Source organism: Aplosporella prunicola (genome assembly GCF_010093885.1).
Source record: "Aplosporella prunicola CBS 121167 unplaced genomic scaffold K452scaffold_104, whole genome shotgun sequence".
Classification (NCBI taxonomy): Eukaryota; Fungi; Ascomycota; class Dothideomycetes; order Botryosphaeriales; family Aplosporellaceae; genus Aplosporella; species Aplosporella prunicola.
The window spans coordinates 1-24,334 of NW_022983632.1; the positions used below are offsets into that span (position 1 = coordinate 1).

General features: G+C 56.1%; 14 protein-coding genes across 14 annotated transcripts; 9 read left to right on the plus strand and 5 right to left on the minus strand.

Moving 5' to 3' along the window:
- K452DRAFT_16110 (uncharacterized protein) lies at positions 1-384 on the plus strand. Its single transcript, XM_033535667.1, has one exon. The coding sequence runs from the start codon at positions 38-40 to the stop codon at positions 350-352; it is 315 nt and encodes a 104-aa protein (XP_033391213.1). The 5' UTR covers positions 1-37; the 3' UTR covers positions 353-384.
- A 31-nt stretch (positions 385-415) lies between these two features.
- Positions 416-988, minus strand: K452DRAFT_313936 (uncharacterized protein; the record flags this gene model as incomplete). Its single annotated transcript, XM_033543710.1, has 1 exon — positions 416-988. One exon carries the CDS (start codon positions 986-988, stop codon positions 416-418), a length of 573 nt encoding a protein of 190 aa, XP_033391214.1.
- A 1,006-nt stretch (positions 989-1,994) lies between these two features.
- Positions 1,995-3,731, plus strand: K452DRAFT_239257 (uncharacterized protein; the record flags this gene model as incomplete). The annotated part of the gene is made up of 4 exons (XM_033537713.1): positions 1,995-2,174; positions 2,231-2,282; positions 2,333-2,593; positions 2,665-3,731. 4 exons carry the CDS (start codon positions 1,995-1,997, stop codon positions 3,729-3,731), a joined length of 1,560 nt encoding a protein of 519 aa, XP_033391215.1.
- Positions 3,732-4,773: 1,042 nt separating this feature from the next.
- On the plus strand, positions 4,774-5,808 carry K452DRAFT_16123 (uncharacterized protein). Its single transcript, XM_033535670.1, has one exon. It carries the CDS (start codon positions 5,078-5,080, stop codon positions 5,657-5,659), a length of 582 nt encoding a protein of 193 aa, XP_033391216.1. The 5' UTR covers positions 4,774-5,077; the 3' UTR covers positions 5,660-5,808.
- K452DRAFT_16124 (uncharacterized protein) lies at positions 5,809-6,994 on the plus strand. Its single transcript, XM_033535671.1, has one exon. The coding sequence runs from the start codon at positions 5,958-5,960 to the stop codon at positions 6,894-6,896; it is 939 nt and encodes a 312-aa protein (XP_033391217.1). The 5' UTR covers positions 5,809-5,957; the 3' UTR covers positions 6,897-6,994.
- A 576-nt stretch (positions 6,995-7,570) lies between these two features.
- Positions 7,571-8,632, minus strand: K452DRAFT_16175 (uncharacterized protein). Its single transcript, XM_033535673.1, has one exon. It carries the CDS (start codon positions 8,362-8,364, stop codon positions 7,780-7,782), a length of 585 nt encoding a protein of 194 aa, XP_033391218.1. The 5' UTR covers positions 8,365-8,632; the 3' UTR covers positions 7,571-7,779.
- Positions 8,363-9,746, plus strand: K452DRAFT_330183 (uncharacterized protein; the record flags this gene model as incomplete). The annotated part of the gene is made up of 4 exons (XM_033545103.1): positions 8,363-8,550; positions 8,610-8,844; positions 8,901-9,500; positions 9,600-9,746. The coding sequence occupies 4 exons, from the start codon at positions 8,363-8,365 to the stop codon at positions 9,744-9,746; spliced, it is 1,170 nt and encodes a 389-aa protein (XP_033391219.1).
- A 1,131-nt stretch (positions 9,747-10,877) lies between these two features.
- K452DRAFT_303501 (uncharacterized protein) lies at positions 10,878-11,247 on the plus strand (the record flags this gene model as incomplete). The annotated part of the gene is made up of 2 exons (XM_033542728.1): positions 10,878-10,904; positions 10,975-11,247. 2 exons carry the CDS (start codon positions 10,878-10,880, stop codon positions 11,245-11,247), a joined length of 300 nt encoding a protein of 99 aa, XP_033391220.1.
- A 160-nt stretch (positions 11,248-11,407) lies between these two features.
- K452DRAFT_16262 (uncharacterized protein) lies at positions 11,408-12,417 on the plus strand. The gene has a single exon (XM_033535688.1). The coding sequence runs from the start codon at positions 11,491-11,493 to the stop codon at positions 12,106-12,108; it is 618 nt and encodes a 205-aa protein (XP_033391221.1). The 5' UTR covers positions 11,408-11,490; the 3' UTR covers positions 12,109-12,417.
- A 968-nt stretch (positions 12,418-13,385) lies between these two features.
- Positions 13,386-15,481, plus strand: K452DRAFT_303502 (uncharacterized protein; the record flags this gene model as incomplete). The annotated part of the gene is made up of 7 exons (XM_033542729.1): positions 13,386-13,635; positions 13,712-13,874; positions 14,008-14,173; positions 14,224-14,347; positions 14,416-14,515; positions 14,570-14,813; positions 14,864-15,481. 7 exons carry the CDS (start codon positions 13,386-13,388, stop codon positions 15,479-15,481), a joined length of 1,665 nt encoding a protein of 554 aa, XP_033391222.1.
- Positions 15,482-15,666: 185 nt separating this feature from the next.
- K452DRAFT_303503 (uncharacterized protein) lies at positions 15,667-16,742 on the minus strand (the record flags this gene model as incomplete). The annotated part of the gene is made up of 2 exons (XM_033542730.1): positions 15,667-16,362; positions 16,473-16,742. 2 exons carry the CDS (start codon positions 16,740-16,742, stop codon positions 15,667-15,669), a joined length of 966 nt encoding a protein of 321 aa, XP_033391223.1.
- Positions 16,743-16,879: 137 nt separating this feature from the next.
- K452DRAFT_331849 (glycoside hydrolase family 1 protein) lies at positions 16,880-19,012 on the minus strand (the record flags this gene model as incomplete). The annotated part of the gene is made up of 6 exons (XM_033545138.1): positions 16,880-17,932; positions 17,987-18,104; positions 18,158-18,198; positions 18,257-18,422; positions 18,476-18,879; positions 18,939-19,012. 6 exons carry the CDS (start codon positions 19,010-19,012, stop codon positions 17,017-17,019), a joined length of 1,719 nt encoding a protein of 572 aa, XP_033391224.1. The 3' UTR covers positions 16,880-17,016.
- A 564-nt stretch (positions 19,013-19,576) lies between these two features.
- K452DRAFT_313943 (uncharacterized protein) lies at positions 19,577-20,789 on the minus strand (the record flags this gene model as incomplete). Its single annotated transcript, XM_033543711.1, has 2 exons — positions 19,577-20,174; positions 20,239-20,789. 2 exons carry the CDS (start codon positions 20,787-20,789, stop codon positions 19,577-19,579), a joined length of 1,149 nt encoding a protein of 382 aa, XP_033391225.1.
- Positions 20,790-21,689: 900 nt separating this feature from the next.
- Positions 21,690-24,087, plus strand: K452DRAFT_331857 (uncharacterized protein; the record flags this gene model as incomplete). The annotated part of the gene is made up of 9 exons (XM_033545139.1): positions 21,690-21,998; positions 22,064-22,260; positions 22,367-22,511; positions 22,559-22,650; positions 22,706-23,346; positions 23,398-23,445; positions 23,692-23,835; positions 23,911-23,968; positions 24,021-24,087. Exons 1-9 carry the CDS (start codon positions 21,816-21,818, stop codon positions 24,085-24,087), a joined length of 1,575 nt encoding a protein of 524 aa, XP_033391226.1. The 5' UTR covers positions 21,690-21,815.
- Between the last annotated feature and the right edge of the window lie 247 nt (positions 24,088-24,334).

Sequence of the window (24,334 nt, forward strand, 5' to 3'; positions counted from 1 at the left end):
GCCCATTCGCTTATGTCATTGATGCTCGCTCTCTTCCATGTCTTACCTAGTCGCGGCTCTCGGGAACCGGTTCACGCACGCGAGCGCTTTTTTTTACACCTGTTTCTTGGTCTTTGATTTCCTTTTGTTCTGTCATGCTGATCTGATTGATGCCTCGGATAACGAATTCATGTTGATGTTGATGGTTGACGCCGACTCGGAAGCATGGGGAAGCACGTATTTTGCACATGTATATAGAGTACGCGCGACGAGGGATGGGGGAGGGGAGGAAGAAGAAAGGAAAGCTCGAACGAAAAGCATTGGCGGCGGCGGCGGCGCGCTTTCTTGGATGTATATACCCTGTATTTATTAGACGGACTGCTCTGCACTGCACTTCACTGTGCTGGGGCTAAGGGCAGCAGCAGCAAAACCATACCTACCACGTACTGTACTGTACTGTACACAGCATCATCATCGCGTGCACGCGCTCTGGTGGAGAGACACACCGCTCCTGGTTCCAGGCTCCCGGCTTTTCGCTTTTCGCTTTCGTAATAGCCGGTGCCGCATCCGGGGCCGGGGGTCTGGGGGTGACTGGGGGTGACTGGGGGTACGGGGGTACGGGGGACATGGGGGATGAGGCTCGAAGGTATGTACCTATGTACAATATTGTAGTAAGAGAGCGATGTAGGTCCTGCGTGTGTGGGTGAAGATAATCCGTAACTAGGCAGCTGAAACATGCAGACTCATCCAATCTCCTGCAGAAACGAACGACGTCGATGGGAAGCAGACGCAGACGACCTAGCCAGCCAATGGGCGCGCGGCGTCGGGAAACACATGCAGAGATTGGTTGTTTGGTGGGGTCCCCGCGTGGGGTGGGCTGGTCCTGGTGCAGTTGGTTGGGCGCCCGCGACTTGGTTTGCTCACGGGGCGGGATCGGCGGTTTGGCGAGAGCTTGCCTTGGAATTGGGCGGGATTTTTGGTTCAACTTCTTGGTTGTTGCGGCTTCCATTGCGGCTGTTGGCTACGTGGTCAGTAGGTGGTGGCTGCTGGTGGCGCCGATGCGGGATGCGGATCGTCAGGTCCGCGTGCTAGCTTGGTTCGACGACCGCGAACATGATTCCGTGCAGCACGACGCCTGGACTTCCTGCTGCGGTACTGTAACCCGTATGTACGAGTACAATAGCTAGGGCGAGACTCTCGACCGGCCGGCTTGCTTGCCCCACTCGCTCCCACTCTGCGGTCGGCTGCTACGGCGGTAGTTTTGCTGTGTGTCTGCTGCCGTTCGGCGTTCCACTGCCGCTGCCACTCCACTGCCGCTCCACGACCGCTGCGCTGCTGCTCCGCGCTCACGACTCATGGCGCGACAATGCTCCCCGTGGGGACGGGCGGCGCGCAAGCGGTTTCGGGCCTAGGGCGGCGGGCGAATGCGACGCTGGCATAGGCGTCGGTGCTGGTCCGGCGATGCGTCGGCGCGGAGAGACTGAAAGAGGTTCGGGTCGTTTCCTTTGTGGATGCTGAGTGATGAGTGATGATGCTGGGGTCTGGGGAGCGGGGACGGGGACGGGGACGGTGAGGGTTGCATCACTGTCTAGGCTAGGTTGCCTTGCCTTGCCTTGCTGCCGGTGCCTTTTGCCGCTGGATTCGCTGACTAGGTATTTTTTTCCCTGCTGCTGCTGTTTATTTTTCTTCTTCTACTTGCTCCCCTCTTTCCCTCCTGTTTTTTCACTCCTCCAGTCTCCCGTCTCCGTGTCGTCTTGTTGTTGCAGGTGGTGCTATCAAGCTATTTCCCTGTACCACGACCACCCGCCAGCCACAGCGCGGTCTAGATCACGCCGCCGCAGCAACACCACCTCCACCAACCACCAACCATCACGACGCGGGTCGGCCGAAACACTAGCACCGCCCGCAGACGAAACGGAAGCGCAATGCCTGCCGCCAATGAAGAGGCCGAGCGCCGCTCCATCGCGAGCCTTGACGACACGGCCAAGCCGCAGAACAATGTCCAGCAGCTCGAGATGGGCGTCAATGAGGAGACGCTGCGCCAGCACGAGCTGCAGGCCGAGCTGCAAGAGGCCCTGCGCAACTACACGCCTGGCACCGCCGCCGAGAAGAAGCTGCTGCGCAAGATTGACCTGCGCTTGATGCCTGTGCTGTGGATCATGTATATCCTCAACTATGTCGATCGCACCAACATTGTGAGTTTTGCTGCCGTGTCTACTGCGAGCATTTGCTGATGCTGTATTGCTTTCAGGGCAATGCCAAAACGGCCGGCATGGCTGATGCTCTCAACCTCGACGACCAGCGTAAGTCAATTGTGCCTCTTTCACTTCAATGTCCAATCTAACCCCGCCAGGCTACGCATGGGTCATCTCCATCTTCTTCTTCGGCTACCTGCTCTGCGAGGTCCCGTCCAACATGATCCTGTCGCGGACGAAGCCATCGTGGTTCCTCCCCGGCATCATGATCGTGTGGGGCGCCCTCAGCGCCGCCATGTCCGCCTCCAAGACGTACGGCGCCATGCTCGCCTTCCGCTTCATCGTCGGCTGCATCGAGTCGGGCTTCTTCCCCGGCGTGCTCTACCTGCTGAGCTGCTGGTACACGAGCGCGGAGCTAGGTGCGCACTCCCTCTTCTCATCTCCCTTGGCTCATGGCAGACGAACGCATCACTGACCCTTCGACCTGCAGGCAAGCGCTTCACCATCTTCTACACCGCGTCCACCCTCTCGGGCGCCTTTGGTGGGCTCCTCGCTGGCGCCATCACCGACCACCTGCACAACGCGCACGGCATCGCGGGGTGGCGCTGGCTGTTCATCGTCGAGGGCGTCGCGACGACGGGCGTAGCCATGATTGCCATCTTCATCCTGCCCGACTACCCAAGCACGACGGCGGCCCTCACTCTCGAAGAGCGCCAACTCGCCACCATCCGCCTGCTCGCCGACGGCTCCTCGTCCTCGTCCAACTCCTCCAAAGACGACGACTCCTCGGCCGCCCGCCTCTCCCACCGCGAGGCCTTCATGGCCGCCGTCGTCGACTACCGCACCTGGTACTTCCTGATCATGATCGTGCTCAACGTCGGCGCAGGCACAATCTCGTACTTCATCCCGACGCTGACCGAAACGCTCGGATACAAAGGCGCAACCGCGCAATACATGACAGTCCCCGTGTACATCGTCGCGGCGGTCATCGCCAACTGCGCCGCCTTCAGCGCCGACCGCCTGCACGAGCGCCGTCTGCACGTCGCGACCTTCTACGCGCTCGGCTGCGCCTGCGCCATCGTCTGCGCCGCCGTCACCCAGCCCATAGTCCGCTACGTCATGCTCTGCTTCACGGCCGCGGGCATCTGGACCGCGCTGCCCATCGCCCTCACCTGGATCAGCCAGACGATGGGCGCACCGGCCGAGAAACGCGCCATCGTGCTCGCGCTCGTCAATGCTTTCGGCAACCTCAGCTCGGTGTACGGCTCGCGCATCTGGCCCGATAGCGATGGGCCCAACTACCCTATTGGCTGGGGCGTGACGGCGGGGTTTTTGGGCGGCGCTACCGTCCTCGCTCTGCTTGCGCCCCTGGCGTTTAGAGCGCCGGTGAGACGCACCCCGGCCGAGTTGCGCATGGTCGAGGCGTTGGGGCAGGGGGGTGCTGCTGGTGAGGACAGGGGCGCGGTTGTGCGTGAGGGGGATGGAAACGGGGATGAAGAAGCTGCTGCGCCTGCTGCTGCTGCTGCTGTTGCTGCGGGGGTAGGGGCGAAGCTTTAGGCGTGCTGTGGGGTTGTTTGCTTGTTTGGTTGCTTAGACTGGGTACCCATCTCGTACAGTACAGTACGGATTACGAATATAATGACAATAACGACAATACCACCATCACCACCAACACTGATATCCCTATACCTATATCTCCACCCCACCCACATTCATACCCCCTCCCTCAAAGACCTCAACACAAACCACAAAAAACCACGAAACAAAACGAAAACACAGTACTCCGTAAACTCAAACAAATAACCCCTAAGTTCTAACACCTTACCCTAGAATGCTAGGCCTAGACTACTACTAATCCTTAGCTAGTATAAACCTAGTATTTCGCGGTTACTTGGTTTTATACTAAGGTAGGTTCACGTAGAGCGTACGTAGAGCGTGTGCAGAGTATCTAGTTTTAGTTTAGGGCCTGTATGCTTGCTTGCCCGGGACGTAGGATATAGGTAGGTTTCGACGAATTGATATTTTTAGTCTTTATATCTCTAGCTAACCTGCCTAGGTACTTAATCACCTCACGTATAGCCCATCTCGATCTCGTCTATCAGCGCAGCAGTATTCGTAACTATCTCCCTTACCGCGCCCACCACATGCCCATGCGTCTCCATCTCCTACACAGACAGCCGCTCCTTCCAAAACCACTGAACCCCTCCGCGCCCTGGGCGTCTACAGCTTGCCATCCTTGCCATAGCATAGCAGCTACCACACACATCACTTCCCCGCCCCATCACGCACCTTAACCCCGCACCCGACCCGGCCGACTGCCGCGGTAGATCTCTCTCTCTCTCTCTCTCTCTCTCTCTCTCTTCCGGCAAAGCGGATGCATTTCGCTACCGCCGGCAGCGTGGCCTCGATAGGTAAAGGCGAACTGCGCCGCATCGTCGACGCTGACCTCAAGCGTGTCCGCACTCAAGTACGCTTTAGTAGGTAGTCCCCTGGGAGCGCAACCCTGGGATATGAGCTCGCTCGCTCGCTCGCTCTTGCGCCGCGTCTCGTCTGAGCACTGCTGACGCCACTTGGCGGCATTGGGGCCGTTGGCCCCAGTCTGGCACGGCGCGGATGGTGCGTGCCGCCTAGGCCTTGGTCAGGATGATGCTTGACGCGACGCGTCCGTGATGCGGTAGGGCGTCTTTCTCGACGAGCGGTAGGTAGGCCGGCTTGGTGACGGGCGGGACAGGACGGGCGCGCTCGCGTTGTGTGCGCGGTAGTACTGTAAGTAAGTTGGGCAGGCTGCGGCCGCCGCTCCAGCCTTGCCAGAGCTATCAGCGACTCAATCGCCAACGACGACAGCCGCAAGAGAAGAACGTCGTAGCGGCGGCGGTGGCGGTGATAATGGTGAAAATGCATGCATGGAAGCAACAACCATCCCTCGCGACCGCGCCCTGCGCCCCCACACGGCCACCGCACAAGCCGCGCGCCGTGCACCATTTCCGCCCCGAAAACGAAACCCACAACGCGATCCTTCGTCGCGGCCCCCAAGCCGCAAGAGCGCAGGGCCAAGGGCGTGCGCGGGTCGCCCTCATGCTGGGCCCTCGCTTCGATTCTGCCTTCGGCTTCGAACTTCGAAAAGGCCGCGTCTGGTCGCGGGCCCCCGTGGTGCCTGGATAGCTTACCGTGGTAGGCACGCACTGCTGTTAGCGACCGAGAACGCGCTGATCGCGTGGGGGAGCGCGGATCCCTGCTGCTGCGGAGCCGGGGTGCTGGCTCTCTGTCGTCGTGGTTGGGATTGTTCGCCCCCTCTGTTGTTACTGCGCGTGTCGATGGGACTGAGACATGTTCATTTCCCGCGGCTTGGTCTGAGCATGCTGCTGCCGAGGGCCTGGTTGGCGGTGTGGTTGCGTTCGAGAATCGCGATTGAAGGTGCGTGGATGGTTGCTGTTTCGATTCACACTCTTTCTTTGGGAGACGAGGCCGTGGATGTCGAGCCCTAGGTGCCAGTATTCGACACGGCACCAAAGAATTGTTCTTACATTGTCAACGATGCGTCCTACAATATCTTCTTTTAGTCAAAGCTTTTTCGCCCTACACAGATTAGAAGAAACCCCACTTACAATTCCAACCGAAAGGATTCTCTCCCACAATACCGCCTCTACTGTATCTCGCCCGAGGGGGCCACAAGGCAAGCATGCTTGCGGGCCAAAGTTTCAACGGGGCTCGCACTGTCCTCGCTCTGGTGTTGGCAGCCCTCCCAGGTCCTAAAAATGGTCAGAGGATCGCGAGGATCGGCGCATGGGGGCCATCCGCGCACCACGACCCTCACCGAGGGCCACGAGGGCCACGAGGGCCATGAGGGCCATGAGGGCCGTTTCGATGTATATAAGACCACGAGGACAGACTCCAGAGCAGACCAGAACCAGAACAACAAACACTCTCACAGCTTCCGACTCCAGCCAAGGACTCGACACACTCTCTTCAAACCAACCACAAACAACCAGCCAACCGAACAACCAACCAAACCCAAACACTCCCTCACTTTTTTTTTTTACAATCTTCACAATGCACTTCAACAACTTCTTCGCTCTCATGCTCATCGGCGGCATCTCCGCCGTCACTGCCGCCCCGGCCCCGCCGGCGCCCACCACCAGCGGCCTTGAGCAGCGCGCCGTCGTCCCCACGCAGAGCAGCCAGCCCATCGAGTCCCACCTCAAGAGGCAGGAGGACACGACCGCCGACGACGGCAGCTACGACGACACCACCGGCACCACCGACGGCACCACCGACACCGGCAACTACTACCAAAACCCCTGGGAAGACCCCAACACCTACATCAACATGGCCCAGCTCTTTGTCGATGCCCATGGCAACATCGTCTCTTCCAAGGCTGAGGGCGCCCACCACCCCTCTGAGGCCGAGATCCAGACTCTCAGCCAGCAGCACCACACTGCCACGGCCGCCGCCGCGCACCACACCCCCGCCGCCACCCCCGCCCACGACAACACGGCCGCGGAGAAGAAGAAGCAGGAGGAGGCTGCGGCGGAGAAGAAGAAGCAGGAGGCCGCCGCCGCCGAGAAGAAGAAGGAGGAGGCCGCTGCTGCCGAGAAGAAGAAGGAAGAGGAGGCGGCCAAGAAGAAGGCCGAAGAGGAAGCTAAGAACAAGTGCAAGCGGGACCCCAAGGGCGGCAAGCACAGCGGCGGCAGCAGCAGCAGCCACAGCAGCGGCAGCTGCTAAGCGCGCCCTGCACGGCATCGCATGGCTTTACCTAGGGACGGGAACGCACTCTCCGCACCGGGTCCCGGTTGCCCTGCCCCGCCTCGCCTTGTCTCGGCACCGGCTCCGGCAGCGGCACCATCCACCAGGCGCTCCGCACCCCATACCTACCACTGCCGTGGAATTCTCGCGCCGATCTGATCTCGGCTCCTCGATTTAATATTCTCTCTCTTTGCTTTGCTTTCGATGGAGGACTTGTTCGGGTTTGGTTGTGGATCTTGGGGGTTGTTTATTCACTCGCTTGGTCTTTGGCTTTTTGGTTTTGGCTTTGGCTTTTTCCTGTTGCTTTAGAAGTAGTCTCTGGTCAAGTAATAGAATGCTTCGCTTATAACTCTTTTTTCGAAGTGGTTTGTGAGACTTGTGAAATGTGCTGAAGTTGGTGCTTCTTGTTGCAGATTTGTTACGTTTGATTGATACGTCTTCCATATGTTGAACCAGTGGGAATATGATAACGGTTGTTTTACTGTGAGATTGATTTACCGTTTCACCCCTAAATGCAGTGCTTGACTGCTGATATCAATCTTTTCGAAGTCGGTCCTGCGTCGTTGGAACCAAGGTCTAATCAATAGGTCGTGTCGCGTCCCTCCTCATCGTGCGGTCATAGAAACCCTAGACATACAACGTCAAGCATCAGGACGAAGTTCAATCCCCGCCGTATCGAGCTGGTGCCCGATAGGAGCACAGCGATTAGATAGCTTGGCGCCGCCACGATACGAGCACGTGGCTATTTCCGAGGCGTCTGCACAGCTACAAATCAGCAGACCCGCCATCATGCCCCCTACCTGCGTCTAGAACCATGCCGTATGCTAGATAGTCTCGACTTTCAAAGCGCAGTTGAAACGGATTAGCCAATCGAACGACCCGCAGGCCGCTGCAATGCGTATGCAGTGCCGAGGCGTATACCTTTCTGACGCAGTCTCTTCTCCCAACAAGGCAGTCGAGCCCGGCCACTCAGGAGACGCAGACGCAACAAACACGTCAACCGCGTAACCTCGGCCGAGGAACAGAGAAGCGCATTGCAGTTGCTGGAGCTGACGCAGGCGGCCAGGCCCGCCCCGACTGATCGGTGACAAAACGCAATGATGTGATTAGCTGCCTTGGGGAGCGGCGAAACTCGCGTGTCTCGGAGTGGGAGGGCGAGGGGCGAAGATCGTGCGAAGACGCGCAGGCTTGTCGCAGCGACAGTGGTGATGAGAGTCGTTGCGTGGGCGGTGGTGGTGTCGGTACGGCCCGCGCTCCGCTTCCGGGCATAGCGTAGGGCTTGGCCGCGTCGATTCGGTGCAGCACGCAACGCCCGCTGCGGATTGCACCAACAACGCGCACTCGGTAACCCCTCCTGATACCCCCTCCTCTTTCCCCCGTGCCCCCCTTCCTCTTTGCGCCGCCTACGGCTTCCTTTAAAGGCGCGGCATGCGCTCCGTATCGCCATGGGCCGCCACTATGTCGCAATGGCTCGTGAGGGTGCAAAGTACAGTGCGGTCGTGGTAGGCGGCGGGCCCGCCGGGATCACCATTGTGGGAAATCTGCTGGAGCAGCGTCTCCCGGGTCGCGTTCTTTGGGTCGATCCCCTGTTCAAGGCGGGCCGGGTCAACGCAAAGTACCGAGAAGTTCCGAGGCAAGTGCTCTCTAGTATGTCCCGGCCGCAAACGGAATCGCTGACTCGCTTCGCTGTAGTAACACCGCTGTCAAGCTGTTCATCCAGTTTGCAGAGGCCGTCAAGCCCTTCCGAGATGTCATTAAGTCGACGCCCGAGCCCAATGCCGTTTCGGTGCTCCGCCAGATGCGCCAGGATAAAGGGTGTGAACTCAGCAGGGCTGCCGACATGAACTTGATGCTTACCGAGGGGCTGTCCAAGACGGATGGCGTGCAGCAAACACTGGGCTACGTCAGTGCGGCTGTCTTCAACGAGGTACCTACCTCCCGCCGCTACACTCAGCCGCAACGCTGGCTGACCCGCTACCACAGCAAGCGAACCACTGGACTGTCGCCCTGGACCAAGGCCAGATCCCGGTGACAACCTCGAGGCTGATCCTCTGCACCGGTTCCAGCCCCATATCGTTTCCCCTGCCGATTCAGGAACGCATGCACGACCTCAACCTCGAGTCCGTCGACCTGGACACCTGCCTCGCTCCCTCGCTCCTCCCCAAAGCTCTTTCGCCGTCCGCCACCGTCGCCGTCATCGGCGCCTCGCACAGCGCCATCCTCGTGCTCCGAAACCTCTACAACCTCGCCCGCGACTCCCACCCCCAACTCCGCATCAAATGGTTCACGCGCAACCCCCTGCGCTACGCAGTGCCGATGGACGGGTGGATACTGAGGGACAACACGGGCCTGAAGGGTGAAGCGGCGGACTGGGCGCGCGAGAACCTCGAAGACAACGAGTTCGCCAACTCGCCCGTGAGCAAGTACATCCAGAAAGTGAGCATGACAAAGGGCGACGAGGACAGCGTGTACGAAAAGGAGCTTCCGGGCTGCACGCACATCGTCCAGGCCGTCGGGTACAAGCGGGACCCTATCCCCAAGCTATCCATCCGGGATGGCGTGGCGGGAGAGGAGCCGCTAAGCGTCGTTCACGAGCCGCTTTCGGGACGCTTCCTCCGCGCCGAAGAGGGTCCTAGCGCTTCCAAGGTGGACATGAGCCGTGCTGGCGGTAGAGACGCGCAGGCGTGGGTGCCTGGCCTCTTTGGCGCTGGTATCGCGTACCCGGAGCGTGTCACTGACCCCTACGGCAACGTCGAGTACGCCGTCGGCTTTTGGAAGTTTATGAGGTTTGCGAAGAGGGTTGTTCCGGAGTGGGTGCAAGGGCCTTGAGAGGGTACGAGTAGGTAGGTAGATCGGAAGCTTAGCCGTTGGGGTGGCACGTTCTGCGAGAATTTTTTTTTTTTTTTAATCTTTTCCTGACAGCCTATCCCTATAGTTAGATGTTGATGGTCTGTAGTAGCATAGCAGGGGCGTTTTTTGTTTCTCCGCGAGAGAACAGTTAGTATATAGATAGTTCCAGAGGAGATACATTTAGATATCCCGGCGTTCTGGCGTAGGAATTTATCTTTTCAGCAAAACCCCAGACGCATAAAAACGGCATGACGTCATGCGGGGATGGGCCGGTGAATCGCGGGACCCTTAATTTCGACTTCATCTCCTGAAAGTGCTTGCGTGGTTTTGTTGAAGAGGGCCTCGATCGCTAGTATGCAGAGGTAGTTATCCACGGCAGCAAGAGACCCTCTCCGGCTTCGGCTCACCCGCGGCCGCCTTGCCCCTTCGCCCTGCAGGGCTGTGTTGACCTCGGCGCTCGTGCCAGCATTTAGCCGCTGCTTGTTGCATCATTGTTTCTTCGACGCCGTGGCATCGGAACGCTCACTCTGGGATCGGATCAGGCACCGACCGACGCATGGAGATGAGTCTGTCTACCTGCAATGCAATGCAATAATCAGGTGCTGCTGCACCACGAGATGATGATGGGGATAATGAAAGATCCGTCTCCTACACGACGTGGCGGCCTTGTCCCGAAAGGCCAGAGGCCAGAACTCTCTCTCCAGGCCTGGTCGGCGAATGAAACAGGCCCAAAGTCAGACCACTTGGGCTAAAGACGGGCAGGGGGGGACCGTGCAGGGGCTTGCTTTGGGCTGCTTCGGCTTGCTTCGGTAGTGCTCGGACCAGGGGATCAAAGGCCGATGCCCGTCCTACTGGAAGTACACTTTCCGTCCCTCCCCCACTGTTCATTCTCCCTTTCTTCCTTCACCTTCTCTGCCATCTGACTCAGACATTTATAGGCACCTTTCCTTTGCGCCTTTTTTTTCTCTTTTCCTTTCCTTCTGACCTCTTCTTTTTCTCTTTTCTCTCTCCCCGCCACTCTTTTGCGCGCGCTTGCTCGCTCCGTCCGTGTTCTGCCGCCGCCGCTGTTTGACTTCTCTTCTCGCTCGTGTTTCTCTCTCTGTGCCCATCATGCCTCTCGGACCGACCGCCCGCTTGGTGAGTACCTACCTTCCCGCCGGCTCTCGGCGAGCGAGAAAAGCGCCCCAGCTAACCCGCACACGCGCAGTGGCTGCCCTACCTCAACTTCACCGTCGCCATCAGCGCGCTGGGCTTCCAGACCGGCGTCCTGTACCCGTGGCACGAGGAGCTGGACCGCGAGTTCAAGCTGCTCAAGCAGGAGCACAAGCAGCAGCTGCAGATCTACCACGAGGTCAAGCTGCGCAAGCTCGAGGAGCTGGAGCGCCGCGTCGGCGCCAACGAGCAGTGGGAGCGTCGCCACGAGTGGAAGTCTTGGTGGCCGTTTGGCGGCGCTGCTGCTGCTACTGCCCGCCAGGCTTAAACGAATCGACTCGACCCCCATCTTGCGAGACATGCATACCTGCCTACCTACCTACCTCTTTCCTCGCCGTTTGTTAAGGCCGTTGCTCCGATCGTGCATAATTCAACTACGAATGCATTCGAGCCGATCGAGTCGCACACTCTCAATCCGGTCTACGACAATATTACGCCCGCGGCGCCGCTACCTACCCACCTACCCATCACTCGCACCGCTCTCGATCGGGCAATCGGCCGCAACGACTCAATGGGCCGAGAAGAGCCTGCCAGACAGACAAACAGACAAACAGACAGACAGACGTTAGAACACCGCGCAAGCATTAAACATCGGAGTCATAGAGCCCTAGAGCATTGCGATACCCCTGGACTTTATTGGCTGTTTATTTCCTTTTTTCCTTTTTTCTCGGGGGAGTTCGTTGGTGCGTACATCATCATCATCATCATCATCATCATCATCAATCAATCAAGCAAGCATATAATCATTTCACACTGCATGCATTACTGCGTGTTGTGCTTTTGCTCGGTTCTGGGGTGTTTGAGCCGCATTCTTCTACTGCTGCTGCTGCTGCTCGATCGCATTTACATGCTGCGCGGGGCGGTCGTGTGCGCCTTGCGTTGCACATGCCCATGTAAACTTTACGACGAATGGCACGCGACCTCTGGGCGCGCGTCCAGCTGTTCCACCAGCTTCACTAGAATCACCACCACAACCTCCGCGGACTCCCGCGACTTGCAGCGCCGGTATCGGACCTCTGGCTGGTGCGGCCCAGTCCAGCTCACCTCCTATTGTACCACCAGCGTAGCTATCGCATCGAACAGCCCTTTACCGACCCACTCGCGCAAAGCACGTCGCGCGTCCTCGTAAGACGGTAGCGTGGCCTCCATGCTGTAGGTACCTAGGTAGGCAGACGGGAAGCGGAACAGCGCACGGCCCGGTCGGCGTCCGCGCTGCCATGCCGTGGACGTACGTACGGATCCGTACATGGGTAGTAGAGCAGTTTGCTTGCTTGCTTGCTCGGTCGCGACAGCGTCCGCATCCGAGCACCCTGATGTCTCGTCTCCGCCCTTGCTTCCCTACCTACCCATGTACCTATAAACAGACACGTCGGTCGCTGGTCGCTGGTTGTTGGTTGCTGGCGCGGCAATATAGCGACTGCGCTAGGTGGGTGGTGCGCTGTGTATGTTTGTGGCTGCCGTGTCGGTAATGGGCGGCTGGTGAGTCTGGTCTTTTGTCTTTTGTCTTCGGCGATGCTGGTGGGCGGCTGATGGCGGCCAAGACTTCCTTCACCATTTCACGGCGGGAGCGAAACAGCTGCTCAATAAGAGACTTGACTACCTACAGTAGGTAAGCCAAGTCGCGTTTGCGCAGGAACCGGCAGATGGACACCTCCCATTGCTGGAAATAGTAGGTAAACAGCGGCCTGCCTCTAGGGTGACTATCGATTTGTCCACGCGCACCCGCACCTCGGCTAAGTAGTTCGCCATGGCGCCATGGCAGGGAAGCGATTTGTTATCGTGTTATCGTGATAATGTGCAGGGAAGTAAGTGGCTTTGGCTGCGGCACCTTCCTTTGCGGACGGTTTGTCGGTGTTTTTCTTTTTCCTTTATTTTTTCTTGTTTCTTGCTCGCACATGGCAAAGACAGCGATGAATCACTCACGCACGAATGCAACCGCCCAATCTCCACAAGAAACAATCACATCACCATCACCGTCACTAACTATCGAATATTGCAACATCAGCAAAGCGAAAAAAAAAACAAAAAAGCCCCGTCACCCCGCCCCGGCACCACAATTCGCACACATGCCACGCTATTTGCTGTTGCTATCAATGAACCGAGCTTCAGCGAGCCCGTCCTACCTCTCCCGGCCTAGCGCCCTGCGTTACCTGCCTCTCTGGGCGTAGCGCCCCTCGCACCGCGCATACCCGACCTGCAGCTGTCATACCAGCAGGAACGAACGTGCGAATCTGCGTCTGCGTCTGCGCCTCAGAGCCGCAGGCTTAAATACGCCGCCCGCTCGCTCCTGCTGTTGTTGCTGGAAGCGGCTTCGAGCGTGCTTCTTGTGTGTGCTTGCCCGAGTGTCAGTGTGCGTGTGTGCTGCCTACTGTCACTTCCGCTCCTCTTCGTCTTCTCTCCGCCACAATGAGGCTCTCGACCCTCGCCCTCGCCTTCTCGGCCGCCCTCGCCTCCCTCGTCTCCGCTGCTCCTCCGTCCTTCGCCCCCGCCTCCGCCGCCGACGCAGACTCCAAGCCCACCCTCCCCCGCGCAAACGTCTTCGAGCGCGCCGATGCCGTCAAGCGCGCTTTCGTCGAGAAGCGCCGCGCTGGCCAGCCGTTCCAGAATCAGCGCTTGCAGCGTCGCGCTAGTGCGTACTTGAACGATAAGTCCCAGAGTGAGTATCCCGCGGTTCTTGCTGCCTTGTAGACCGCTTTGTTGTTGTTTTTGCTAATGCAGTCCTGTGCCGCTAGAGTTCGTGGTCAATGGCTCTGCGCTCCCAGAGGTCGACTTCGACATCGGCGAGTCGTATGCCGGCTTGCTGCCGATTTCGGGGGACAAGAACGAGACGAGAGAGCTGTTTTTCTGGTTTTTCCCGTCGACAAACCCGCTGGCGAAGGATGAGCTCGCGATCTGGTGAGTTGTTGTACCAAGCACCGTGTGCGACATTGCTGCCGTGGCGTGAAAGAACTGCGAACGCCTTGGCGCTACGCTGTGTGCGCTTGGCTGCTGGGCGCCAATATATGCTGACATGCGATTCTTCTTGTAGGCTCAATGGCGGCCCTGGCTGCAGCTCACTCAGTGGCTTGCTCACGGAAAATGGCCCGTTCACTTGGATGTCGGGCACGCTGGCGCCGACGCAGAATCCTTACACCTGGGTGAACTTGACCAATATGCTTTGGGTCGAGCAGCCTGTCGGTGTCGGCTTCAGCAAGGTATGGTTGATCTTCTAAGCTCGGAAGGGGAAGTTGCTAATGCCGTCTAGGGTACCCCGGATATTACGGACGAGTTGGGCATGGCCAAGGAGTTCCTCGGTTTTTATAAGCAGTTTGTTGATACCTTTGAGCTTCATGGCAATAAGGTTTACGTCACGGGAGAGAGTTACGCTGGTAAGACTCACCACGCTCTGGTGTTTGCATTCCCCTTGTTGGATATTAAGGATTAACGAGTTACGCAGGTTACTACGTTCCTTACATTGCGGATGCCATGATTCAAGCCAACGACAAGGATTACTACAACCTTGCTGGTATTGCTATTAACGATCCTATCATTGGAGAGTAAGTCTACCCATCCATTACGGAGACTCATATGACTTACACGTACCTCTTCAGCGACATCTTGCAGCAAGAAGTCGTAATCGCGCCGTACGTGCACTACTGGAAGAACCTGTTTAACCTGAACGATACCTTCCTGGAGGAGATGGACAAGAGAGCAGACTCTTTCAACTTCACCACGTACCTTGACAACTACCTGACTTTCCCTCCGCCGCAAGAGCCATTCCCGAATATAAAGGGTAGCATGTTCGAGTACGTGTACTCGGCCGCGCTTGACATCAACCCGTGCTTCAACATTTACGTAAGTGCTCCGGACGACGCGATTATCAGTACCTATTAACAAGCGCTCAGCACATCACCGACACGTGCCCGCACCTGTACTCGGTCATGGGCATAGTCAACCAAGGCGACTACAGCCCCCCAGGCCAAGAAGTCTACTTTGCGCGCGAAGACGTCCAAGCAGCCATCAACGCACCCATCATCGGCAAGGCCTGGGAGCAGTGCAGCAGCAGGTCCGTCTTCCCCGGCGGCGACCAGTCGCTGGGCCCCGCCGTCGACGGAACCCTCCAGCGCGTCATTGAGCATACGAACAACACCATTGTCGGCGTCGGCGACCTCGACTTCATCCTGCCGACCAACGGCTCCCTGCTGGCCCTGCAGAACACGACCTGGAACGGCTTGCAGGGCTTGCAGGAATTCCCGTCAAAGCCGTTCTTCGTCCCTTTCCACCCCGAGTACAATGGCGGCTCGCTGTCTGAGGCGGGCACCGTGGGCAGGTGGGGCGCAGAGCGTGGTCTCACTTTTTACTCGGTCCAGTTGGCCGGCCATGAGCTTCCGGGCTATACCCCTGGTGCTGGGTACAGGTCTATCGAGCTCCTTCTTGGTCGCATCAAGGACTTGAGCTCCGACGAACCGTTCTCGACGCAGAAGAACGTCGTCTCTGAAGCGAGCGGTAATGAGCGGCCTTAGGAGTGAGTTTTTGGTTGTAGCATGTAATCGGCCTCACTGCCTAGAATTGATCTGCGCCTGTTTTGCACTGCGTGAGCGTACCCGCCCGTATGTAGGAAAATAGATCATGCTACCATATAAAGCACGCCGTTCTATCCAGAGCGCCTCGAGAATTAGACTTACATACATACCACCACCACCACCTCTTAGACCAACGAAGCCGCCTTCTTCTTCAGCTTCAACAGCGCCAACAACACCTCGTCGCGCTCCTTTTGCACCTCATCGGCATCCAGCTTCTCCATCCACTTCCCGACCTCCCCACTCACGGCTCCCAAATCCTCCTTGCTCCAGCCGAACTGGTGCTCGCGCATGTCAGCCTCCCACGCCGCCATCCCCGGGCCAATATGCTCGAGCAAATGGCGGAAGCCGTCCATGCCGCCCCCGCCGCCCAGCGCATTCGTCATCAACGGCCCTGTCAGCGCCCAGCGCAGGCCCAAGCCCGTCGTCATGGCCGCGTCCAAATCGGCCGGCGAAACCACGCCTCGCTGCACGAGGCTGTACGCCTCGGAGCACACGGCCACCTGCAGCCGGTTCGCGACGAAGCCGGGCGTCTCGGCGCGCACGTGGATGGGCCGCTTGCCGAGCGAGCGGTAGAAGTCCATGGCCCGCTCTACGGCGGCGGGGGAGGTTGACGCGTGCGGCACGACTTCTACCAATGGGATCAGGTGCGGCGGGTTGAAGGGGTGGCCGATCAACACCCGTGACGGCATGTGCGTGCAGTCGGTGATGAACTGCGATGACGGGATTCCAGACGACGACGACGCGATGACGATGTCGGCGCGCGCGCGCGCGTCCAGCTTGGCGAAGATGGCGCGCTTGATGGCGACGTTTTCGGGGCCGTTCTTTTGTCGTGCGCAAACAGGAAAGTCTTAGCAAGCAGTTTCTTCTTCTTCTTCGACTTCAACGCACGCAATCAAGCAACCAAGCAATCAGTCACGCATCGGGCACCCACCTCCTGCACAAAGTCGACCTTGTCCAAGTGGTCGGCCACGTCGTCGACGAACTCGTACGAGCTGGGCGCCGCGGAGCCGGCTAGCCCTTGCGCCTCCACCGCGCTCCAGTGCTTCTGCAGGAACGCGTCCAGCCGCGCTTTTGCGCCCGGTGCTGGGTCCGAGACGATGACGAAGAGGCCCCGCGACAGGAACAGCGCGATCCAGCTGGCGCCGATGACGCCCGTGCCGATTACCCCGACCGTCTTGATCGGGCTTGTGGTTGTTGGCATCGTAGTTGCTGTGGAGGGGGTTGGCGTTTCTTTAGCTGTTTAGTTGTTTGGTTGGTGGTTGTGGTGTTTGATGTTTGATGTTGTTTGATAGGTAGGTACCGGCGGGGTTACATATGTGATGGGCGCTCTGGCTGCTTAAATCGGCCACGCTGACTGTAGTGGGTCGGCTGCGCTTGGGCCAAATGCGGTAATGACCGAGGCTGCCAGGTTCATTAATCAATCATGACGTACCGAGTGAGTTGCGCTACTCTGCTACCCGGACTTTTAACTACTTTTACTTCTCTTGATACGTCTCAAACATGCGCGCCAGCTCAAAGAAACTCGCCTTGTAGTGCCGCTGCTGCGTCGTCCGGTTCACGTACTGCAGCCCAAACTGCACATTGAACCCCGCCGTCCACTCCAAGTTATCGAAGACGCTCCACGCAAGACAGCCGACGACGTTGACGCCCTCGCTCAGCGCTATCAGCACCGCTTCCAGGTAGTCGTGGAAGTAGGTCGTCCGGCCCAAGTCCGCCCTAATATCCCCAAGCAGCCATTTCCGCGCCTCGTACGGCTCCGTGAAGCCGAATTCCGTGACCGCGATCCCGCCCGCCGGATGCCAGGTATCCTGGATGTAGTGCAAGAACTGCGGAATCCAGTCCGTCGCCTTGTGCAGCCACGCCGTGTACGGATCGGCCGCAGGCCCAATGTTCCAGCCGCCGTCCTCGTCCGCATACGTAAATGTCGAGTCCGCGCACGTCGGGAACAGCGCGTGCGACTCGTTCGTCACGCACGCGTCGATCCCCCCCGACGGCGCCATGTACATCTTGGCCGCGTAGGCGTCGTGCGCGAAGAAGTCCGTCGAGTTCTGTATCTGTGCTTTCTCTTCCGCTGTCAGCTCCCGCAGGAACGTCCCCACGTACTCTTTCAGGTACCGCGGGTATTCGCCGTCCACGTAGATCGGGTTCGCGAACCACCCTTCGTTGAAGTCCCAGGCTCGCTGCACGGCCTTGGCGTCCTCGGTGCTGTTTGTTCGCGCGACTTTGTAGTACCCGTTGTTCTTTAGCGAGATAGGGCCGGTGATGTTGAGCGATTTGGCGAGATGGTACACTTTGGAGTGCGCGAGCAGGGCGTGCTGCCCGCAGAAGTAGGGCTGTTGCTTTTTGGGGATCGTGACGTTTTTGAAGTAGTGCTCTGGCATTTGCAGCGTGCTGATGGGTTAGCGCGCTGTGTGCTTGGACGTAATGTTGCCGCTGCTTGCTTACCAGAAGCTGATCGGCTCGTTCAGTGTGTACCACATGGGCACTTTGTTGCCGTAGCGGGTTAGGATGATTCGAGCGTATTCGACAAAGTCGTCCACGATCTCTTCGCTGGTCCATCCTCCTTTGTTACGTGTCAGTGGTTGCTATAAAGAGGTAAGTGAGCATCGTGTTTACCGTAAAGATTATAGAGATACAGTGGTAAGTCCCAGTGAAACCTATTTAGTTCATCAGCAAAATGTCAAGAGTGTTTAGTTGCACACGAAAGATACTTACAGCGTCACAGCTGGCTTCACACCGTACTCAAGACACGTATTGATAACGTCTTCATAATGAGCCAGGCCGTCCTCATTAACCGGACCCCGTCCAAACGGCAAAATCCGACTCCAAGAAATCGAAAACGAATAGTACGGCACACGCAACGCAGCAAGCCTAGCAATATCTGCGCTCGGGATCAGCGAGCATATGTCCAACAAAACGCACAGAAACCCTTACCCTGCTTATAGTAGTAATAATGATTGGCCGTAACATCCCCCGTCTCGTTCGCCATACTATACCCCTCGACGCGATGCAGCAGCGCGTCCCACACCGATGGCCCTCGCCCCTCGTCCTTCACCGCCCCCTCGACCTGGTACGACGCGCCCGCCACGCCCCACCAGAAGGCCCGCGGGAAGCGCCAGCTCGCGTTCGCGTGGACGGCGGGGCTCTGCGGCCCGCGCATCCACGACGCGTAGTGCTGGGGCGGCGGCGGGATGAGCTCGGCGCTGGCGACTGCTGTGGGGGAGACGGTCGTGTTCACGGCGGCCATGGACACGGCGCCTATCCACATGTTCCACATGTCTGCGGTGCGTGAGTGCGGTTGTGTCTCCGTGGGGTTTGAGGGCTTGGGGCAGCCGCACCTTCCACGCTGATGTCCATGCGAGTTGTTGTCTGCGAGAGGCTTGGGGTTGTTGCCGACCCGGAGGCCGTTGTCGAGCTTTGAGCGAGGCTCTGCATTGCGCAGCAGAGTAACAGTATTGGCGTGCTTTTCATGGTGCTGGACCGTATCAGAAGGAACTTGTTCGTGAAGCCTAGGTAGAAATAATAAGAATTGTGATGCACAATTGATTGCTATTTTATAATCCTCTTTTACCCGGATTACCCACGGAACCACCATTGTCCTGTTGCGGGGTGCTTGATGCACTGCGACAAATATCGTTCGTTGCTTGGCCAAGTAGTAGGTTTGTAGATCTTCCCCGCCGTGGACTGGGGTGCTTGCGGGGTACTGAAGTACTATGATCTCAGCCTTGCAGACGGGTTGATTGTTCCCGGGAAATAAGGCTTAATTGGGATTTGCAAATGATTTTTTGGGGCGAAGCTAGGCTAGTTACCACGGCGTATGTTGATGTTGAGGTAATTTCTGCAGTGTCGGGCATCCGGGTAGTGAGGAGGGGGTCTGAACATGATGCCGACAATTATTAACGACTTATGTACAACTTGTTTCTGTTGAATATTGAATGTCTTCCTTCAACTCTCCTGCGAATCTAATCTATGTACGAAACACAAACTGTACGAAACCGCTCTACTCTATCTCGCGTACCACGCTTCTAGCGTTGCTTAGTTCTTAGCCGCCTCGACGAGAAACTCAGAAGAAAACGGATAGTCGATGTAGCCGGGCTCCAACGGCCTCTCCTTCAGGCGGTAGAACGTTGTCCTGTCATACGCGTTCGGCTTAATGCCCTTGCGCATGCGGTACACCAGGTCGGGAGTCGAAATGAAGAGACGTCCGAACACGATAGCAATGTTGTAATCGGAATACTCGGCAACCGCCTGCTTCGCGGACTCGGGCTTGAATCCTCCAGCAAGCAGAATTGGCTTCTGCTTTCCCCAAGCTTCCAGTGCAAAGTCGAGAGTTTCGGCGGCATTGTCGTTCTCTACGTTGCCAGAAATGCGAGACTCGACCAGATGGATGTATGCGATGCCGATGTTGCGGAGCGCCGTGATCACAGTGGTGAACTGCGGCACTGGGTCCTCCATGCGCATGCTTTGGAATGTGCTGAAGGGGCTCAGACGCATTCCAACCCTCTCGGGGCCGACGGCTTTTTTAACGGCCTTTGCGATTTCAATGGCAAAACGGGCGCGGTTCTCAACACTGCCGCCCCATTTGTCGGTGCGCTTGTTGGAAACATCCTGGATGAACTGGTCGATGAGATATCTGCATACGAGTTAGTAAAAATTGCATGTAGCGGTGATAAATTGTCAGTGAGTCAGTGACATACCCATTGGCGCCATGGATTTCGACACCATCAAAGCCAGCTCTTTCGACAGCATTCTTAGCAGCCCTTGCATAGTCCTCCACATAGCCCCAGATGTCGTCTTCGTTCAAAGGCCTCGGCTTCGGCAGGCCCTCTTGCATGGGGATGTCGCTGGCGCTCACAATGTCCGTGAAGTTCTCCTCGTACAGCGCACCGCCGGAGGCACCGCCGATCCCCGGCTCGGCTGCACGCCCGAGAGCCCAAAGCTGCACCCAGATCTTGCTGCCCTTGGCATGCACGGCGTCCGTCACCTTCTTCCATGCATCGAGCTGTTCCGCCGTCCACAGCCCCGGAATGTTGGCGTAGCCTGCCGAGCGCGGGCTAATAAACGTCGCTTCTGAGAGGAGAAGAGTTCCGGGCTCGGAAGCGCGCTGTGCATAATATTGGACCATGGGCTCAGTGGGGACGTGGTTGTCATCTGCCCGGAAACGCGTAAGGGGCGCCATGACGACGCGGTGTTGGAGTCGGGAGGACCCAACAGTGATGGGTTCGAACAAACGCTGCGAGCTGATCATGTTGTTGCATGTAATTATGGTCGCTGAGATGGTCGTTGCGATCGATGAATGTGGTTTGGATTCCTGTTGCTCTGTCTGCCGATTTGCTGGTACTTATATTGGGTTTGAAGCATCTGCACGGCGCATCTCTCCTTGCTTTGTAACATGTCTGCTTAGAAATGTTCAATCCAGGAGTCTCTAAAGCTGAATGGCTCTAATGGTGGGCTAAGTGGAATAGAGCATAGAGAGGAGTGACATGCCGATTTTAGTTTCGGGAACGTTGACTTGCCGAAGTTGCCGTAGTCGGCACTTTTACACCCACGTCACCACACCAGTCACCCCAGCGCAGAGTAACTCAGAAATTTCTAGCATTTGCACGAATGCTTAGGGTAGCATAACAGAGCAACGAAAACTTCTCTATCTCGACTGTCAAGCGCAACTTGCTGCGTGGAAAACCATACTGTCGCGGCATGTTAGGAGCGCTAGTATCGGCATCTCTCCCTACCCCGAATCTAAGGCAACAAATGAAATCCATTATTACCCGAGCTCTTGACCGCACATCCTCCTGCATGGAGTATACGGTGTACGCGGATTGGAGTGGAAACCTGTGTCTGTGCTCGAGCTTCTGAGTCGTAACTCAATTCCTCTACAAGTTCAGGAACTTGAGTTATCAGCAGTAATAACATTTTCGTGGTATAGCAGTTTGAATGCACATTACGAGGCCACTATAGTAAGACATTGCAACTGCCGGGAGACCTATACATCATTCAAGAGTTGAGATTTTTTCGAGCCAACAATAACCATAGTGTTGTTTCCATCAGCTTCATGAGCCGTGTGTTACAAGCTAAAAATCTCAGGGGTTATAATGCCGCTCCCACGTCACTGAGTGCTGGATTGATTTGTAAGTAGGAGGAGATCAAAGGGCGCCCCGTCGATTTATCAGCAAACACGCAAATCTTGTTGTACAAATGGCACAAATCCTGGAGCCAAGACTTTAAATGCAGCAGCTAGACTTTGTGTAGGGTTCGGCCATTCGTATGGCAAGTGATGCCACCGCTTCCTCCATCACCTTCGACTCCTATCAATGTTTCTCATCTATCCTCCGCTGCAGAAGCACCTACAGAGAAATATCTCGTAGAAACTATCCTAACCGACAATAAAAACGAACCCGAGTCTGACGGAAATACGCTCACAAGGACTAAAGCATTTGTGCAGCCCAAACATCCGAAAGTAACATCGACGAAAATGAGCGCCGTCCGAATCGACCTTCAAGCCAAAACCTGCATAACGCGCAGTCTCATCGATCGATTGCGAGTAGCGGCGGTTCTACATACTGTGATGAAGAGAATCAGACAACCGACGATGGGTATGAAGTGACGTGGGACACGTTACCGGAATCAAAGGCTTCGGAAGCTGTTCAAAACCCGCGCACCTGGAACAAAGCTAGGAGATGGCTCATTGTGCTCATTGTATCAACGAGCTCACTCTGCGTGTAAGTAATGTCTTGGAAAACTTTGCGTTCCGAAACCCATGCCCTTCTCCTCGGCATATGGCGAACTGGAACATTAGGGAATTAGAGGCTGATAGATTATCAATAGGACCTGTGCTTCGTCTATCTACTCGAGCACTTACAGCGCCATCGTCCCCCAGTTCAACATCATCCGAATCGTACTCGTGTTAGGTTTATCGCTCTTTGTTGCAGGCTTAGGATGCGGTCCTATGATCCTAAGCCCTTTGTCTGAAGTAAGTACCCTTGCATCTAAATAGTCCATCAGTGTGTTACTAACAAGCAAACAGTTTTATGGCCGCCGACCTATCTACATCCTTTCATACAGCAGCTCTCGGGCCCGATGATGATATACACGGCATCGCCTTTTGTTGGGTAAGCTCCTCTCCTAAGAATGATACACAGACTTACTGACGGATTACGCCGATAGAACAGAACTTGGACCACTTGTAGGCGGCTTTATCAATCAGTACGCAGATTGGCGTTGGACATACTACGCATTGCTCATCTGGAGCGTAGTGCAACTTGCACTGACCATTTTTCTTGTGCTTGAGACATATCATTCAGTACTGCTCCACCGCAAGGCAGAACAACTTCGAAAAGAAATAGGGTATGAGGCTTGGAAGGCACCAATTGAAAATGACACAAAGTTTGTCCAGCAGACGTTGTCTCTGTCGTTTATTCGGCCTTTCCAATTACTTATTTTCGAGCCGATGGTAAGAACTTCCAGAAGAAACATCTCCATCACATACTCACTGTCGAAACAACACTGTCTTAACCTTTGCATCCTGTGCGCTATCCTGTTGGGCATCTTGTATCTCTTTTTCGGCGCCTTCCCCTTGGTCTTTAAAAACAACCACGGTTTCACGCTGTCACAAGTTGGCTTGGCCTTTCTTGGGCTTTTGGTCGGCATGGTGCTTGGTATTCTTTCCGATATATTTTGGCGAAAGAACTTTACACGGCTTGTGCGAAAGCGAGAAGCTCTAGGAGGCGAGCCAAGTGGATCGGAGCCGGAGTTTAGACTTCCGCCCACAGTTTTGGGCGCTGTTATTGTGCCTTTCGCTTTGTTCGGTAAGTTTCAGAAGTGTTTGTCTGGGCTTTTGCTGATTTCGCTGCTCAAAGGGTTTGGTTGGACAACATATTCAAAAGCAAGTGATTACGGTTCTACTTGTGAGGCTTGGTAGGAAAAATGCTAACTTGCTTTACATAGGTTCACTGGATAGGTATGGCTTCAGCAGAGGCCCTCTTTTCGCGCCGATGGAAAAACTAACAGTTGCAGCACCGGTTATAATTTCGGGTCTTTTTGGTAGAGGGTAAGACAATTTACCTAATCGTGTATAATAATTATACTAACTCTAATCTCAGTATCGTCTTAATATATTCTGGGGTCTTCACCTTCCTTATCAACTGCGCAAGTGCAGTGCGATTCCCTGCTAATTATACTAAGAAGGCTGAAAATGCAGTATCCGCTATATGCTGCAAGTGCATTAGCAGCAAACAGCTTCGCAAGGTCCAGTTTTGCAGCGGCGTTTCCTTTGTTTGGAGTACAGATGTACAGCAGTAAGCCCACCCCGGACCAAGACTACTAAACAGGGCCAGTGAATAAAAGCGGCTGATACGAATACCTCTTGACAGAATTAGGATATCAGTGGGGAACGTCGTTGTTGGCTTTTTTAGCCTTGGCGATGTTACCGTAAGATACGCTCCAATTTAAATGCAAAGCGACGCTGACATAATTGGGGCAGTTTCCCTTACATTTCCTACCGCTATGGCAAAAGGCTTAGAGCTAAGAGTCATTTTGTTTCCGTATAAGTTGTAATGGATTAGATTTTAATGTTTGTAAGTAATATCCTTAATAAATTAGTTGCTTTACGTCATCTCTAAATCCTAGTTAATGTAGGGTTTAAATCGCGCTCACTATTCCCTGCAAGTATTCTTAGAGCCTATTCTTGCTTCTATAATAAAGATTTGTCAGCTAGGATCACTCCGATAACTCTCGTTTATCAGCCTCATTATTTAGTTATTACACAACAGCCTTACCCCTGCACTACTTATTTAC

What these genes read in the sequence shown, in the direction of transcription:
- K452DRAFT_16262 (XM_033535688.1), top strand. Translation starts at nt 11,491, where the DNA reads ATGGGCCGAGAAGAGCCTGCCAGACAGACAAACAGACAAACAGACAGA.
- K452DRAFT_16123 (XM_033535670.1), top strand. Translation starts at nt 5,078, where the DNA reads ATGGAAGCAACAACCATCCCTCGCGACCGCGCCCTGCGCCCCCACACG.
- K452DRAFT_16124 (XM_033535671.1), top strand. Translation starts at nt 5,958, where the DNA reads ATGGGGGCCATCCGCGCACCACGACCCTCACCGAGGGCCACGAGGGCC.
- K452DRAFT_16175 (XM_033535673.1), bottom strand. Translation starts at nt 8,364, where the DNA reads ATGGCGATACGGAGCGCATGCCGCGCCTTTAAAGGAAGCCGTAGGCGG.
- K452DRAFT_16110 (XM_033535667.1), top strand. Translation starts at nt 38, where the DNA reads ATGTCTTACCTAGTCGCGGCTCTCGGGAACCGGTTCACGCACGCGAGC.